General features: G+C 35.4%; 1 protein-coding gene across 2 annotated transcripts in view; it reads right to left on the bottom strand.

Moving 5' to 3' along the window:
- The window catches only part of beta'COP (coatomer subunit beta'), a 114,677-nt gene that overhangs the window by 75,730 nt on the left and 24,671 nt on the right, over positions 1-14,276 (bottom strand). For both annotated transcript variants that reach the window (XM_085809085.1, XM_035367834.1), the window contains exons 7-10: positions 1,903-2,002; positions 1,565-1,707; positions 1,259-1,458; positions 969-1,168 (exon numbers count right to left, since the gene is read on the bottom strand). In XM_085809085.1, coding sequence (XP_085665211.1) covers positions 969-1,168; positions 1,259-1,458; positions 1,565-1,707; positions 1,903-2,002 — 643 coding nt within the window. The remainder of the gene's footprint in view (positions 1-968; positions 1,169-1,258; positions 1,459-1,564; positions 1,708-1,902; positions 2,003-14,276) is intronic.

Below are 14,276 nucleotides of genomic sequence, written 5' to 3'. Positions count from 1 at the left end.
TTTTCACCACACACACTGACCTTGCGTTTTCTGCTTTCAAAGCAAACAAAATTACCCGGATTAAAATAAATAATTCATTATTATTCCTACTTCCTTTTGAACGACGATCCCCGGAATTTCCGGGTATCGAAGTTCAAAATCCCTGGAATTCTGGGGTTTCCCCGGAGCACAAACACCCCTGATACAATTTTTTAAAATTGAAAATTGGTATTTATCAGTAAATTAAAAAAAGAGATTATGAAAATGCTCTCATAAATCCTGTCTGTGGGATCTGTGAACAGCAGTTCACCATTTATCCTGAATACACAGAAGGAATGCTCTTATTCCATCAGCACTTAAATGTTGTGGCACATTAACATGGCAACAGCTATGTTAACAACAACAAACACCCCTGATACAATTTTAAAAATTGAAAATTGGTATTTATCAGTAAATTAAATAAAGAGATTATGAAAATGCTCTCATAAATCCTGTCTGTGGGATCTGTGAACAGCAGTTCACCATTTATCCTGAATACACAGAAGGAATGCTCTTATCCCATCAGCACTTAAATGTTGTGGCACATTAACATGGCAACAGCTATTTCTTCATCAATTTATGATAAAATTCTCTGTTTTTATGAGTTTTGTACCCGTGGTCAGAAAGTTAAATTCATGTACAAAAATCAGCAGATACAATATACAGTAAAGCTGAAAGGGAAAATCAAAAAGCAACCCATTCCTGCTGTAAATATCAATTAGTTTTTACAGCTATTAAAATACACAAAAATTCATAACACTACAATATCTTTATGATTTTATAAGTGCTATTAGCATATGGAATGAAAAATATAAAAAAATATTTCTACACAACAATATAACATCAGTTACACACATCCACAAGAGCAAACATTTGCATTTAACTGATTAATCCAATTTTCCCCATGCTAAATAAATTTTTTTTAACCACAAAAGAAATCTGAAAACCACCTTCTGCTCCATATTCTGGTTTGAAAACTTTTTTTTCCTTAAAGTTCTTGAATATTTTAATAGAAGTTGCATTTTCCTTAACTGCATATTCAGATGAATCCAATGCCCATACAAATTCTTGGGCAGTGCCAAAGCTCTTATTTCTCAATGCCATGGCAGTATAAATGATATATTCCCCATCTCCACAAACAACAACAAACCTGGAAAAAAATTCAAAATTCTTATTAATAAAAGGCATTCAAAACGTGTTAATATTTGTAAAAGAATAAACAGCTAGCTTTAATAATTACCTCCCATTTGGATTATGAGATATAGTTTGAGGGTATATCTCACAGCTTCCCATGTCTTTAACAACCAGAGGTAATCTTTCTCCATCTTTAATGTCAGCATCTGTCATAGCTTTAAGATTTGCTTGTTGTAATTCGGAATGTTTAGCCCAAATAATTTTTCCAGAACTATCCATTGACATAGCAGGCTCTTCACGACCAAGCTATCATGTTGATTATGATAATTATTATATACATGTAACTGAATATAGCAGTAATAAAGTATAAAAATCAATATGACGTAAAAAAGAAGGAAACACTTGTACAGACCTTGATTATAATACTTCCTTCATCATAACCAAAAGCTACACTGTTTGATCCTTTCAAGCATGCAATAGTCCAAACTCTTTCCAAACTGTAATTTAGTGTACTTTCAAGGCGATATGTGTTGGCATGCCAAATTCGAACAGTCCCTATATAAATTGAACTTCATCAAATTTTTCTTCATGCTAGTCAACTAATTTATGCACATAAAAAAATGTCTAAATAACATTAATATATATGAAGGTAAAATTTATTTAAAAATTTTTTGGATATAATTATTGCAAATATCATCATTGAATACATTTTAACAAGCAAAATATTATTAACACAAAAACTCGACTCACCATCTTCTGAGCCAGTCATTATAATGGGTAATTCAGGATGAAATGTCACAGCTGATATATTCAAAGCATGACCCTCTAGAGTTTGAATGCAGGTTTTATTCTACATAAAATTACACCAAAATTATGAGAAATAATAAAAAGAAAATTTATGAATATCAACTTACATTAAGAATGAGAAATACAGTCAAAAGTCGTTAATCCGGACTCGTCAGGACTTCGGCGATTCCGGATTATCGATTTTTCCGGATTATAGATCATCAGTTTAAATCTCGTAAGATGGCATGCAGAAATTCTAAAATTAAAAATATGAAACCGTAATTTATGAAATAAAGAACAATTATGATCTAAAGGGTATCAAAATTTTAAAAAAAAAGCTTAATATTTATTTGTTTACTTTATTAAACATTTCTTTCAATGTTTGTTTAAGTTGCTTCGTTTTATGTGATAATACTTTCTCTTTAATTCTATAAACAGACATAATTTCTTGTTCAGTTACAAAGTTCCGCTGTTCAAGTCCCGTAATTGCTGTGCCGAGAATACCGACTAACTTGTCAATCGAAATTTTTTCGTTTTCACTAACCTCTCTGTCACCTTCTTCATATCTTTATCCATTTTTTGCAGCAATTCCACTTTTTGTTTGATGGACATGGAAACATACTTTTGTTTTGTAGATCCTTTGAGAGCTCCAGCATCGGAAATTCTATTTGACATAATCGAAAGTTCAAGTTTACCTTTATAACATTGCTCTTACAGTCTGCAAAAAATAAGCCGCATCCAATTTGAAGATTAAGGAACAATGCAATCATCAACATTAACTGAACTAGATAATTTTAGCTTATACCGTCCATTATACATTAAACGTGCACGCAAAAATGTATTCTGCGCTTGCGCACACGCAAATGCGCAGTGGTAAAGGTCTTACGCGCACGCATAAATGCCTATGCGCATGTGTCAACGAGGCGCATGCACAGAAAATTTTTAGCTTTGAGGTCTGGATTATAGATCATTCCGGATTATGGGTGTCCGAATTAACGACTTTTGACTGTATTAACATAAAAGTAAGCTTATAACTTTTCACTAACCTCACATAATTTAATATTGACTGATTCGTAATATTTTTTCAGCTCAAACAACTGATATTTAAGATTTAGCGCTTAAATAAAAGCTTTAGAAGACTCTTCTACCATAATCTTTGACTTCACTTGTAAAGTTTTCAATAATCTCTTAGATCTATATATTTCTGGACAATGTAAAAAAGAGTAATCCAATCAAGGATGAGTATGTATTTTTCTACAAAAGATGTTAAAATAAATAGAATTTCTCAATCATTTGTAGTTTATCACAATGGGCACATAAGTTGCTTTAGAGTATGCCTTACAGGAATTTTGAATTGCTTGGTGTAACTTTCTCAGATTGTGTTAATGAAAATCTGCATGATTATGTTATTCCACTGCATGAATGAAACAGAAAAAATAAGATGTTTGTTTTAAACTATTGTCACACAATTAATTAAGAAAAGAGAAGAGTAATTACAAAATGAAAATCCAAATATATAACTGTTGCAGGTATCACTAGCAGTGTTAATTGAGATAGAAGCTAATTTATTAAAATATCACAGTTATTAATGCACAAAGCACTGTGCAAGAATTAGAATTGAAAGCAGGACATTCCTTAGAAATGAGTGAAGGTATCATTAGATGTAAATCGAAAGATACTAAATACACTGCACATAGTTAAAACTGAAACTACGATGCAAGTTTCCAAAATCGAAACTAACTACAACACGAACGTTATATTACTTTAGAAAACTTTAAGAGTGATTTATACAAATTTAGCAAATTTTGGACTCTATATAAAGCTGTCATTCATGAAAACACCAACCTTCAGTATTTAAGATTGCTACTCACTAGCTATAACTGGATTATCATTAACAGGAGAAAACTATACAAAAAGCCCTCCAAATTTTAACCGACTGATTTAGAAAGAGAGAAAATAAGGGCACATATTAATGGTCTCTTATCCTTGGAGCCTATATGTCATTTGAGTGATATATTCAGTTTAATAAAATTATATTATGAAATAATGGTTCTGACTAGAAGCTGAGAAATATTATATATTAATTTCTATTCTTATAGTAGTCTTCTACTGTTCACTTTATATCAGTGTATACCACAAGATTAGTATTACAGTTTAGTAAAGAACAAAATTCTGGCAAAGAGTCAACATTATCATATTTATTGTCTAAAGAAAGAATCAAGTGAAAAGTCCTTAACTTTTGGTTTTAACCAAGAAACAGCAAAAGAAATACTGTCAATTATAAAAATTTCATTTCCATTAAAAAGAAAATGGCTTCAGTAGCGACACTTAATATATCAGTTGAAAGGCATATTGTTGTGTACAGAATTTGTCTGATAGCGTTAAAAAAACTAGGTGAATGATTTTCTGATTTATGGAAATCTTAATTTGATTTGATTCTGAATTATTTATTTTAATGCTTTAATTTTGGGGAAAAACAGATGCTTCTGGGAATATTATTTAGTTTAAAAGAATATTATTTATTTTTTCTTTTATTTGCAATTTTTGTACAAGCTTTGATTCATTGTGAAAAGAAGCAGGGAAAGGGAGGTAATTTTGCTATGTCATGATTTCGTGCGCTTTGTCCTTTAGAATGTTCTAGAAGGAATTTCATTGTGCAGTTGACCTTAGGACAGGAAGTACGTGACAGAAGGGTCAGAGGTTGCCACTCGACTTTCGATGTAAGTCATTCAAGTTTTTGGCGATTGAGGGTCCGGTTGTTGGCTAAGTGAAGAAGGGCGCGCATGCACGATCACTCTTATTTCCACATTCAGGGGTTGAAAACGCAAATTTTGCCAAAATTAAGGGGGCGATAATTGAATTCATAGTGGGAGCCCGCGTTTGTGAAGGAGAGGAAGAAAATTCGAGTTTGAATCACTTTTTCGTGTGACACTTTTCGTGCGAGACTTGGCAAGACTTGCTTGCGGAACTTACTTTGGACATTACTCTTGAAACTTGCTCTGGGATTGAGTGTTCTAAACGATGTAATTTACGAAGAGAGATGCTCCCCTGCCGCGTTCTCGAGTTTGAATCACTTCTCGTGCGAGACTTGCCAACACTTGCTTGCGGAACTTACTTTGGACGTTACTCTTGAAGCTTGCTCTTGGGATGAGCAAGAACAGGCGAGCCGTAATTGCCTAGAGAGACGTTTCTGGCCGGGAGCTGCAAACATGCTCTCCCTGCCGCGTTCTGGTTAAAGGGCGAAATTGAACCGGGCGAGTGACTTAAGACTTTCAAGACCAGGCGGACAGCCATGCGGGGCAGCAGTGCTCCTGTTTCTGTTTTCCAGAGTAAAATAGCTTCGTCGTTATGAAAACCAGTTACCTGCGTGTGTGTTTCGCCAATAGTGCCAGGACAGGACGATGTCTTCTGAAATTTCCATTTGTGACCGTAAAAATGAGCCCCGCTGATGTCAATGCTTATTAGGATACGAGTCCTCCACTTCAAGACGTCCTTACAAGATAAGTCTATTTTTTTTGTGTTTGAACTTTAAGTAAGGTTTCAACGACTTCCTTGGAATGTAAAATAACAATGTCGAATCTTAAATTAATTCTCAGGCTTTCAATTGTTTCCCTTTCCCCTTCTAAATTACCAAAACAAACCTTAAAGTTTTTTTTTATGAATTAGGATGTAATAATTTAAGTTGTTTGTGTAATCTTCCTTAGAACAGATGTGAATTGCAAATAATATGTATTCCTTAACCTCTTAGAAATTACAGATCGGGTACCCGTTAAATTAAAAGAGTCATGTAATAGATTTGCAAATCATGAATTTAAATGTAACAAAAAGTAAATGAAAAATTGAAGAATTCCCCTGTGTCTAAAATAAGTAAATTAAAAGGTAACACAAATAAGAAATTAGACTCTCTGATGAGGAGATTTAATTTTTTTTGTGAGGAATTTGAATAAACTGATATTTAATCTGGAAACCTATTACTTATGTGTTCTTTGAATCTGTTATGTGTTTTTCTTATATATATATTGATTTTACATGTTGTTTATTCGATCCTCGCACGGCGCGTCCCGGATGCATTTTCACAACGCAATGCATCAAAAATTCATTTATACGATCACTATAAGTTTGGTAATTAGCCAACTCTTAAGAGTTTAGTTTCGCAGTTGATATTTAGCTAGTTACGGTTTCACCTGTCTGTTTCTGCATTAATTTCCTCCCTAAGAGGAAGTAGTAACACTGCATTGGTGCCCATGATTTTTACGGCATATAGAAACAGAACATTGGTGCAGTAGGTATTTAACATTGGTGCCGTGACCTCTGCTTAGTGAAGGATCGACTCAGTAACTGATTTTTGAATTTATTTTGTATAACTTACTGTTTTAAGGTGTTAAATTTTATGTGTGAGGACTAATTAAGGTTTTGATTTGAATTATGTTTGCTTACTGGTTACTGCAGGATATTAATTCTCTAATTTAATTTAAGAATTAAATTTAAGGTTAGGTAAACTGTTTTGGTATAATATTAACTAAAAAGATAGTGTTTTAGTACGTGTGATTCGATGATTTCATACTGTGCATGTTAGGTTGTTTACTAGTACAAAAGTATTAGGTTTTAAGAAGGTTTGTGAATTTCAAATTTTGAGGCTTTCGAAATACTCAGTATGTTTTTTAGATGTAATGATCGATACTTATGTTTTCTGTAAAAGTACCGGAGTTGTCAATGAGAGGAGGGTTTTTTTTTTTTTTTTTTTTTTTTAAGTTTTACTTAAACTGGCAGCTGATTAAATTAGCTTGACAATTTGGAAACTTTTTTGAATGATTCAAAACTATTAGAGGGTGATATGTCGAAGAAAACGCGCCGTTCTGCTAGACAGCCTGACCCATCAGTAGAGATGTTGGAAGAGACAGCCCCGGGCGTAAAGGGTACTTCAGTTTTTGGCTTGGACCCACTAGAGTCAGTTCCTATTTTTACGGGAAGAGAAAATAGCATTAGCCTAGCTGATTTTTTAGATAGACTCGAACTGATAGCATCACATGTAGGATGGACGGAGTCAGATAAAGTTACGGTAATTCGGGTTAAACTTGGGGGGGAAGCCGCGGAATTTGTTAGGAATAATCCGCGTTTGAGAAGCGAAGCTGGCTTTTCCTACCTGGTAGGTGCCTTGAAGGACAGGTTTACAACAGTTCAAAGTCTACATTCCCATATTCGCTCCCTTATACAGGCATTTCAAAAGCCGCGGGAGTCAGTCAGACAATTCGCTGCGCATATCGAGGCTTTATCTTATAAAATAGTGCCAGTAGAAAGGATGGGTGATCCGGCAGCAGAGACTCAGAGACAGGAATTGCTATTATCTGTTTTTCTAGAAGGATTGCACTTGCACCTTAGACGTCTGCTCTTGCCCCATAATCATAAATCATTTGTAGCAGCGAAAAACCACGCAGTTTTGGAGGAAGAGATGTGGATAAGAAACCATGCTGAGGCAGATTTTCAGTCAGCTGAAGTTAAGGCGGTCCGTACTACGAGTACGGTAAATTCCAAGGACACTCTTTGCGTTTCAGGTGAAAATGTAGAGCTTGTAGAGGCTATTAGATTGCAACAACAGAACTTAACCCAGTTGACACAGATGATGAATACTTTGCAGAGCCAAATGCAATCTTTGATGGTGCATAATCCTCAGTCGAGATCCTTACAGCCTAGATGTTTCCGTTGTAACCGGGTAGGACACATAAGCAGAAATTGTTATGTAAATTGCAGGTCTAATAACGAGCAGGGCAGATCAGATCACAGATTTCGACAAAGAGAGGCAGGAACGGCGAATAGACTTAATTCTCATATGGCACCCGAACATTTGGCGGTAGCATCTCAGGATCGAGGTGCAACTGGTAGCAAATTGAATCACCAAGCTCAGACATTTAATTTTAAACTAGAAAAGGGTGGGGAGAAACACACTTCCATTTCATCCTCGAATGCCCTTTTGGAGGTGCCATCCGTCTTTGTAGTCACTACAGGAGAATCTTCATTACCAATAGTAGAGGGTTCTATATTACAGACAGAAATTAAATTTTTGATAGATTCGGGGGCAACGGTTAATATTATAGAGGAAAAAATTATTGCAGGGTTAGGGGATAAAGTTTCATTTTCTCCTTGTAAACTTTATTTAAAAGGAATTTCTAATCAGAATGTTCTAATCACACGAAAAGTTTCACTTCCCGTAGTATTGCAAGGCAGGATTTTTCCTGTTGAATTTTTCATTAAGGACAAGGATTTTTCTTTGTACTATGGTGCCATTTTAGGAACACAGTTTTTACTTGATAATGCACTCATTCTGGATTTTAACACTAAACAATTACTTGGGCAAAATTTTGCTTTACGTTGGTGTGACAGTTCAAATTGTCTCTTTCCGAGACCGATAGATTCCTTGGATTATTGCTATGCAGTTCGTAAACATAAACTTTTGCCGTTTTCTGAGAATATAGTAAAGGTAATAGCTCCTACGTTTAATGATTCGCATGACACAGTCCTATTAGAGCCGATTGATAAAAACTCTCATAGTAAATTCTCTGTGGCAAGATCAGTTAATTTAAATAATGATTCTAAGACTTTTAACGTTAAGATAGCAAATTTTACTCCACAGACTATTCATATTAACAAAAGAACTAAGTTAGCATCTATTCTTCCTGTTACTGTGTCTTCAATAGAAACTGCTTGCGTGAATAACACAACAACCATGGAGAAAGGAGAGGATTTTGAGTCGTGGGGGGGGGAGAATTTGACCTTTCTCACTTGTCACCGGATCAGCAGCAGCACCTGACTAAGCTTTTAGGCCATTACAATGACATTTTCGCTTCTTCTGTAACTCAGCTAACGGGGTGCGATACAATTCTACACAATATTAACCTTAAGGATAGTATTCCGGTTCGACAAAAGCCATACAAAGTGCCTTTTCATCTTTGCGAGGAATTAGATAGACAAATAACAGAATTATTGGATTCCAATATTATTCAAGAAAGCGATAGTCCATATAGTGCACCGGTTCTTTTTGTAAAGAAAGCTGATAATACTTATAGACTAGTGACGGATTTTCGGAAACTTAATGAAAAAACTGTTGAAGATTCATTTCTTCTTCCTAATATGCTCGAGCTTGTGGAACAATTGGGTGATGCGAATTTGTTTTCTACGTTGGACTTAACTTCAGGATTTTTCCAAATGAAGATCCACCCGGATGACACATTTAAAAGTGGTTTTTCGACCCCTTACGGGCATTACGAATGGCTTCGGACACCTTTCAGTATGCGCAATGCACCCAGTTCCTTCCAAAGGCTCATGTCGGTTGTCTTAGCCAATCTGTCCCCGTTAAAAATAGGCATATACATAGATGACATTGTGATAGCTTCGAGTACTTTTGACGAACACCTTGAAAAGCTTTAAATAGTTTTGACAGACTCAGAAATCATAATCTTAAGTTGAAACCGTCCAAGTGTCATTTTCTCAAAAGCCAAATAACTTATCTAGGATTTAAAGTATCAAAAGGTATCTTACAACCTGATGACAGAAATTTAAAAGTTGTACAAGCATTTGTTCCTCCTCGGAATAGAAAAGAAGTTAGAAGGTTTCTCGGACTTGTAGGTTTTTATAGAAGATTTATACCTAATTTCGCACAGAAGGCTCTTCCTCTTACACAGCTAACAAAAGAAAAAATTGTATTTAAATGGACCAATGAAGCTCAAAATTCCTTTGACACTCTTACAAATGAACTTTTAAAGGAACCTATTTTAACTCTACCCAATTTTTTCAAACCGTTTTCGCTTTGTACGGACGCTCCCAATTTAGCCTTAGGAGCTGTTCTTTGTCAGGAGGATGATACTGGGTTCTTGCATCCAATTTGTTACGCAAGCCGGAAGTTAAAAGATCCGGAGACCAGATACAGTACAGTTGAAAGGGAAGTTTTAGCAGTAGTTTGGGCAACTGCCTTTTTTCGCCAGTACCTTTTAGGGAAACGGTTCACAATTTATTCAGATCAAGCGTCGCTGTCCCACATACTAAAATTGAAGGATCCCACTTCCCGAATAGCTAGGTGGATTATGGGCCTGTCCCAATTTGACTATATAATAATACATAAACCAGGGAAATTGAACGTAACAGCCGATTTCTTGTCTAGAGCAGTAAATGTAACGCATCTTGTTCAAAATTCTGTCAGTCCAGACTTATTACAGACATTCAAAGAAGAGCAGGGTTCAGATATGCAGTGTAAGCAGATTATTTCAGATATAAAAAAAATTTGACTCCTTGTCCTCGTTTTTTGAAATTTTTTATGCGTAATGGCATTTTATATTGTGAATATGCTAAGCAACGTACCCGTTGGCAAAAACTGCACAGGTTGGTTGTTCCACGATCTTTAGTTTCACGTATTCTGCAAGAGCACCACGATTCGCCAGTGGTGGCGCATTCCGGGTTGCATCGCACACTGCAACGTATTCAAAAATCCTTTTATTGGAAAGGCATGCATAGGAACATTCATAATTATGTAAAATCTTGTCATTCCTGTATCGGAAGGAGGGGTCACCGGCCTTCTCAAAAGGCTCCTCTTCTGAGACTGCCTGTGGCTTCTTGTCCGATAGAAAGAATAGCCATGGACATTGTTGGTCCCTTACCCATTACTTTACAGGGAAATAAAAAATAAATACATCTTAGTTATCGCTGATTATTTTACGAGGTGGCCCGAGGCTTATCCTTTGAAAGACTTTACTTCTGAATCTATCATAGAAAAACTGGAACTTTTTATTTCGGCTTATGGTGTGCCTTTACACGTAGTTCCTGACAGGGGCTCGAATTTTATTTCACATGCAATAAAAGAAGTATATCAGAAATTAGGCATCACTAAGCACACCACCACCAGTTACCACCCGCAGTCCGACGGAGTCGTTGAACGCTTAAATGCTACTCTAATAAATTCTCTCAGCCACCTTGTGAGTGAGACGCAGGAAGATTGGGACAGACATTTGCCTTTCGCACTTTTAGCGCACAGAACTGGACGGCTTAGCGCATTACTGGACTGCCCAGCATTTTTTCTTTATGGAAGAGATTTAAATTTACCTATTGATTTGTTGACACAAACAGACTTTAAGACTTATCATGACACAGACACTTATTCAAGGGATTTAATTTTAAGACTCCGCAGGGTTTTCTCTTTAGTAAATAAAAACTTAACGGAGGCGGCTGAAAGACAGGAAAAGATTAGAGACAAGGTTGTTTTTTCAAAAAATATTAAAATAGGGGATATGGTGTATCTTTATACTCCTGTGTTGCGGCCTGGATTGACTAAGAAATTTGCGAAGTTTAATAAGGGTCCATTTAGAGTGGTCGAACAGGTCACCAAAGTGAATTTTAAAATTGAGTCAGTTACGAGCCCACAGCAGTCGCAGGTAGTACATGTGGATAGATTGACAAAGGTACCTGAACGTATAAACTTTCTTTCATTGCAGGTGTGCAACTCTGATGCTCCAGAGAGAATTCATAATCATTGTGCCGATATTCCTTATAACCTGAGACGTAGGGATTCGCAGGGTTTTGTTGCTTACTAATGTAGGGCTTTGCAAACATTTTTTTTGGGGGGGGGGCTCAGTAAATCAGAATTTAGCAAAATATACATATCAGCATTGGTTCATAATTCCTACTATTCGCATAAATATTTGGCCTGACTAGAATTGCCGGTTTGGCTTTCACTTATAACTCGAGTAAAGACGAAACACTTTCGTATTTACGTATTTTTATCAATTATGTTCATTGAACGTAATTGAGTTGGTTTGTTCCCCTTGAAAAGTCAACTAATTTCCGATCAATGACAATGATTACATGTTTTAATTTTTCCTTTTACAATTGAAATATTATTCTTCATGATGATTTAACTCCAGTCCCCGTTAAAACATTATTAACATTTTGCTTTCAAATGACTTCAAAACATCTTTCAAAATATAACTTACCAGTATGGATGCACACTTTAAAAATAATTCTACTTTAATTAAACTTAGGAGATAATATAATCAATTAATCAATACTGTTTAGGAAATAAATTATTATATATATATACATATATATATATATATATATATATATATATATTGTATATAGTTTGATTTCTTCAGTTTGGCCAAACGTTATTTTGTATATGCATTAGGTTGTATTAGCATTATTTTTGTGTGTCGTGGATAAAATTCTAATTGGTATTTGCACAGTGTATTCGTCATGCTATTTTCGGAATTGATTTTGGTTGGATTGAATTTTTGGACAATCACGCTTTCCTTCTTTCTGATTTTTTGTGTGGGGTGTTTTTGGCTGGTTCCGAGGTTCCTTGTGTTGTAACGTTCTTTTCTTTTCTAATGCTTGGCCCTGATCAGGCCGCTTCTGTTCTTAGACGTGACAGTTTGGGATTCATTCCTGGAAATTATGCAATTTCGTAGTACTTAGGGGGGTCTTTACTCTTTGTTTGAATACGTTCATGTGACATATTTTATTTAGATTTGTTTGAATTCTTAGTGTGTCTATTTTCTCAGGAATTTATTTTATGTATCTGTGGCGCGTTGATTATCTTATTTTTATTTATTTCATTTTTTGGTGTGAACAATTGGATTATATTATTTCTTTCTTCGGGTGTGAGTATCCGAACACATTCAGTGGCTATCGTAAGGGAAAAATTGACAGATAAAGTCTTCTTCAACTTTGAAACAGTGATTGTTCTTCCTTGGTCAAAGGTGAGACGTAGGGGGGTGAAATCTGGTTTCTTTTTAGGTCAAGTTTCTTGGCTTGTATTCTACTAAACGGTCAGTCAGCTGTTTGTTTTTCGAGCATTGTGATCCTCTACTAAGGGGTATTGTGGTGCTGAGTTCTTACATTACGGGGTTCTTGCTTTCACTTTCTCGGGTTGAAGGCTGCAGGGGGGAGTTGTTAACACAATGATTTCTAACTACAGGGTTTTTCCTCGCTTGCATTGACAACTCCGTACTCATTTAATGTACTCCATGATTGTGCTCAGCAGAAATTCTCACAATAGTAATATGTTCGACCTCAGGTGAAATTGTTTACATTAGTGGACTGAAAAAGAATGAATAGATAAATAAACGTTCAGAAATGTGGCCACACAGAGACTGCAACACTAGTGTGATGTAATGAACTAAAAAAAAAAAAAAAAGAGAGAGAAATTCTTTTTGTCATATAATTCTTGAATACTTGATTTTAGACATATTTTGTTTGTGATTAACGCCTTATTTTTTTTATTTTAATTTTTGTTCTGAATATTTCTAGGTTTAATTAATTAAGTGATTTAATTGATGTTTTTGATTAATTGTTTTTGATGATCTTCCTTGAGTATTTTAATTAGTAATTGCTTTGATTAATCTTGTTGTTTTCCTTGCACATTTTGGACTTGAAATTTAATGTGTCAGTAACGTCACTGTTACCGAGGAGTCGCGTGAAATATTCGTACATTATGTTATCTTTTAGCCTTATTGCACAGTATGAGTCATGGTATTTCAAGAAGTGTCTGTCTTGTAAATTTTGGTACACAAAAATTTAATTCCTTAGGGGAAAGGAATGTTGTGTAGAGAATTTGTCTGATAGCGTTATAAAAACTAGGTGAATGATTTTCTGATTTATGGAAATCTTAATTTGATTTGATTCTGAATTATTTATTTTAATGCTTTAATTTTGGGGAAAAACAGATGCTTCTGGGAATATTATTTAGTTTAAAAGAATATTATTTATTTTTTCTTTTATTTGCAATTTTTGTACAAGCTTTGATTCATTGTGAAAAGAAGCAGGGAAAGGGAGGCAATTTTGCTAAGTCATGATTTCGCACGCTTTGTCCTTTAGAATGTTCTAGAAGGAATTTCATTGTGCAGTTGACCTTAGGACAGGAAGTACGTGACAGAAGGGTCAGAGGTTGCCACTTGACTTTCGATGTAAGTCATTCAAGTTTTTGGCGATTGAGGGTCCGGTTGTTGGCTAAGTGAAGAAGGGGGCGCATGCGCGATCACCCTTATTTCCGCATTCAGGGGTTGAAAACGCAAATTTTGCCAAAATTAAGGGGGTGATAATTGAAGACATAGTGGGAGCCCGCGTTTGTGAAAGAGAGGAAGAAAATTCGAGTTTGAATCACTTTTTCGTGTGACACTTTTCGTGCGAGACTTGGCAAGACTTGCTTGCGGAACTTTGGACGTTACTCTTGAAACTTGTTCTGGGATTGAGTGTTCTAAACGATGTAATTTACGAAGAGAGATGCTCCCCTGCCGCGTTCTCGAGTTTGAATCACTTCTCGTGCGAGACTTGCCAACACTTGCTTGCGGAACTTA

This window comes from Stegodyphus dumicola, chromosome X2, assembly GCF_044657685.1.
Source record: "Stegodyphus dumicola isolate Sdum_Otavi_A_Nest chromosome X2, ASM4465768v1".
Taxonomy (NCBI): Eukaryota; Metazoa; Arthropoda; class Arachnida; order Araneae; family Eresidae; genus Stegodyphus; species Stegodyphus dumicola.
Note: the sequence above shows the minus strand (reverse complement) of the source record. Positions and strands in the feature narration are given on the sequence as shown.